Source organism: Octopus bimaculoides, chromosome 6, assembly GCF_001194135.2.
Source record: "Octopus bimaculoides isolate UCB-OBI-ISO-001 chromosome 6, ASM119413v2, whole genome shotgun sequence".
Taxonomy (NCBI): domain Eukaryota; kingdom Metazoa; phylum Mollusca; class Cephalopoda; order Octopoda; family Octopodidae; genus Octopus; species Octopus bimaculoides.
Genome location: NC_068986.1, coordinates 106,560,598 through 106,565,210, shown reverse-complemented (window position 1 = coordinate 106,565,210; position 4,613 = coordinate 106,560,598). Strand labels below are relative to the sequence as shown.

Below are 4,613 nucleotides of genomic sequence, written 5' to 3'. Positions count from 1 at the left end.
ATATATTCATAGAGAGAGAAAGAGAAAGACAGAGAGACAAGGATAAGCTATAAAGAAACATTAACACACACACACACACACACACACACACACACACACACACATATATATATATATATATATTCATGTATACAAACCATCCCACTAGCACACATAGTCAACTTCATGTATGGTTTCATGTAGATGAGTCTGTATAGTATAGAAAGGTACGTTAGGTTGCATTTTGCGTTTTAGCGTTCTGTTATGTTGTATTCGCTTTAAGGATAAACACTTGTCTTGAGATACAGTTTTTGACTATACCACATACACAAGTTATAACCATATCTTCTAAGCTATACGGAGACATACTCTCTGTTACTTGTTTTAGTCATTTGACTGTGGCCATGCTGGAGCACCGCCTTTAGTCGAGCAAATCGACCCCAGTGAATATTATGGCACTGATGTGAATAGGTTTCATGTTCCATAAAATAATACGAGATATACGACTTACACCAACTGAAGAAACACTGATTGGCACATATATACATAAAGACACTATATGTAAGTGTGTGTGTGTGTGTGTGTGTGTAGTAAGTGAAGTGGGATATATAATCCAAGCAGTTACTATATGAAGCGCTTCTACTGAAGGCTGTTTTAAGCATTACCTAAACGTTCTGAATGTTTTTCGGATTCACTCGTCTGAAAATCCACAAAATATCCGTTGAGTATTAAAAAAAAATCGATATTTTAGAATGGAGTTAGCAAACTCCTTTTAATGCATTCTTTACTATTGTTTCATCAATATCCATTAAAATCAAGTACTGATTTATTTTAATTCTCTGTGAAAGTTTTCTATCACAACGCATAGTGGAATTGTCTCCTAAGATCTCTGCAAAAAGTAAAGCGCTGATCGATTTCGATTTAGCACTCTCACCTAAAAGTAGCATCACATAATTCTGAAATGGACGGTTCACTTTCATTGAATTTAGGTAGAAAAGGAGTAAAATTATTTAAGTAGGAGTAGAAGGATTTGGCAAAATACCTCAATTTTATCTTCATAATTGTGTTTATCAGCGCAGTTATGTATCCCGTTGTGCCAACTTCCATAGATAAATTGGTTAGATATCTATCTTTAACAATCATGTATTCCGAGACCGTCACAGATATGACTTGTTGCTCCTCCAGCAGGCTTATTGACTGAACATCAAAGAATAGGTTTTTGCTGAGTCCAACATCTTAGATGAATTCGTCCAGTAAAGAAATCAATTGCATTCAGTTACACACACATATATACTTACACAAGTACACGTCGATTGTGAGGATTATTTTATACATACAAAAATACTGACACTGTCACTCATAATTATACATACTTGTATGCGCACATTTTTACCAACTTAAATACTCATATAGGTATGCATATGAATAAATACTCACACACCTCTGTATTCATATTTTCACTTGCACATACATAATTTGATATGCTTGTTCTTCAGTCCCCCTGCATATCTACACATACAAATCCACGCATACTAACTCACAACATTATCTGTCTCCATCTCACTCACTCACTCACTTACTCACTCTCTGTATCTCTCTTCTGTGTGCGCGTCTCTCTCTCTCTCTATCTCTCTCTCTCTCTCTCTCTCTCCTTCTCTTAAATTATATTATTCGCACAGTTACAAAGAAATATTGAAAATCATAATAATGCCTTAAATGTTCTTTCTACTCCAGATGTGTGTCATATATTTTGTAGTTGTACATATCTGAAGATTGGGCAAGGCGGTGAGCTGGCAGAAACGTTAGCACGCTGGGTGAAATGCTTAGTGGTTTTTTTATCTGCCGTTACGTTCTGAGTTCAAATTCCGCCAAGGGCGACTTTGTTTTTCACCCTTTCGGAGTCGATAAATTAAGTACCAGTTATGCACTGTGGTCGATGTAATAGACTTAATCCCTTTGCCTGTCCTTGTTTGTTCCCTCTGTGTTTAGTCTCTTGTGGGCAATGAAGAAGTAAGAAACATTAGCACACTAGGCGAAATGCTTAGCGCTATTTCGTCTGTCTTTACGTTCTAAGTTGAAATTCCACCGAGGTCGACTTTGCCTTTCATCCTTTCGGGGTCAATAAATTAAATACCAGTTGCGTACTAGGGTCGATCTAATCGACTGCACCCCCACCCTACAAAGCAAATTTCGAGCCTTGTGCTTAAAATAGAAAAGATAAGCCAGCGAGCTGGCAGAAAATTTAACACGCCGAGCAAAATGCAGGTCGATTCAGACCGTTTGCAAGTATGATGCGGAACGATCGCAGATCTGTTGTTAGCAACACCGTCATAACAAGGAAAACGGGGAGAAGAGATCTTCATTTGATCCAATGCACTCAATAAGGACATATGATGAGATGGGGAGGGGACATGTTGTTGAGATAAAAATAAGTTGGAATGAGATATGGAGGTGTACTACACCTCCGCTAAGTGTTCTGATTCGTTCATCCTATGATATCTTGCCATCACCTACAGATCTAGTAAGATTTCCTCAGAGAATGGGGAAAGGTCGGAACGCTGAACCATATTCTTTCCAATTGTTCACTGACATTGAATATATATACATGGAGACACAACCTGGTCCTTAAGAGTATCATCAATGCTCTCATCAATAGTGGAAAAAAAAACTATTGAAATAACCAACTAGAGATTTCATTTTCTTCGTGCGCTCAGGACAGCAGATCCGTTTCAAGAAGAAAAGGAAAATTCCTGTGAGCGATGAAAAGTGGAAGAGCTATTGGGAGGTGCCTACAGATTTGCCATGGTACCAAGGATTCTTTCCCATCCAAGTTACGAAAAATCCGGATATTAAAATGTGGTGTGAAAGAAAGTGGTGAATCTAGTCGCGTTAACGGTTCCTCATGGCAGATTGACCGTTATATTAACCTCCTCGAGGAATGTGAAGACGCAGGCTGGAAAACGGAGTGTTTTCCAATCGGAGTCGGATGTAGAAGATTCGTTGGACACAATGTGAGGCGAATGTTGTTATCGTTAGGCCTAACACATCGTAAAGTAAATACCAACATGACCGATATCCAAACTACAGTAAAGAAAGCTAGCCACTGGATTTGGCTTAAAAGAGACGATGAGCGAAGGCTGGAAGATTATTAAGCTTTATTTGATAACCAGTTGAACTAGCAAGCGGGGCCCAGTGGTAGGCCCCGAAACAGCGCGCATTCTCTCCTGGTGACCCTATACACTTGCTGGCTTGCGGTATTCGAAGCTTTCGACTTTAAACATTTGCATGTGCAAGTTATTTGCCATACATCAGTAATTATTATTCTGACAAGACTGTATTAGACATGGGAATAATAGTTTCTTCCCTTCTTTTTAACATTGTAATTTATGTAGTTGAAATATTTGAGCGGGGAGGGCTCGCTTTGTAATCACGTGCTTTCCGGCTCAGTTCAACTGGGCGCCACATTGTATAACATCCCTTTATTATAGCCGCGTGTGAATTGGGATGGCAAAGACGTCATACAGACATACATATACATATGTGTGTGTGTCCGTGTGCGTGCGCGGATGAGTGTATAAATAGACAAGCCTGTTTGCCTATGCAGGGTTCCTTTGGATTATATTTTCATACAATATTTCGATTCTTATTGCTCTGACGAGATTGAATACGATGTAAGTGAGAATATCAGACTCCTCACTTCTAATTAACACTGTAATTTAGTGCTAACATTACGCAAATTTCTTGTAGCATAGGCCTAAGTGTCGACCAAAGAAGTTTGAGTGAATTTGGTAGACAGAAACTGTGGGGAAAGCCGCCATGTATATGTATGTGTGTGTGTTTCTCAACCCATTGCTTGTCAACCAGTGTTAATCTGTTTATGCGACAGCGGTTCGACAAAACAAACTGATAGAATAAGTACCACACCTAAAACTGAATAATAACTGGTGTCGATTTGTTCAATTAAACCATTCAATATGGCCGCAGTCATGTCAAATATTAAAGAAGTAAAAGTTAGAAGAATTTCAATTTTAATTCTGCCCTGAAAAAAACAAACAAACACAAAAAAAAAACAGACGCTTTTTAAATTGAAAGAAAAGAAGAATGATTTTAACGTGTTTTCAGTTGCAACATTTAACTAGACGTTAAAGCTGGAACTGAAGAGGAGGTGTGTATAACGATAACTCAACAGTGATATCGCGAAAATTGGAATGAAAAAATATATACTCACTCTTTTACACATTTTCCTCCGGATCTTGATGTGATTTGTATGCGATTAGTTCCGCTAATATTGCACTTGTGAATCCAGCACACACCATCTTCCATGCCGGCCCAAACTTTATCTTTCTTGACACAATTACCATTATTTTTCCGACAATCTGTTTTTGATAAGAAAACGAACAATGTATTGGCTATTCTATCAAATAATTATCTTTCACATAATTATGGTTTAAAACGTTGGCACAAGGCCAGCGATATAAATACATAGATACATACATGAACACACACATATATATGCGTGTGTGTATATATATATATATATATGTATATATATATATGTATGTATGCATGTGTGTGTCTATATATATATATATATATATGTATGTATGCATGTGTGTGTCTATATATATATATAT

At 37.5% G+C, this 4,613-nt stretch overlaps 1 protein-coding gene across 2 annotated transcripts in view; it reads right to left on the bottom strand.

The window, feature by feature from the left end:
- The window catches only part of LOC106871982 (uncharacterized), a 62,163-nt gene that overhangs the window by 11,044 nt on the left and 46,506 nt on the right, over positions 1 to 4,613 (bottom strand). For both annotated transcript variants that reach the window (XM_052969030.1, XM_052969031.1), the window contains exon 4: positions 4,208 to 4,355. In XM_052969030.1, the coding sequence (XP_052824990.1) occupies positions 4,208 to 4,355 (148 nt within the window). The remainder of the gene's footprint in view (positions 1 to 4,207; positions 4,356 to 4,613) is intronic.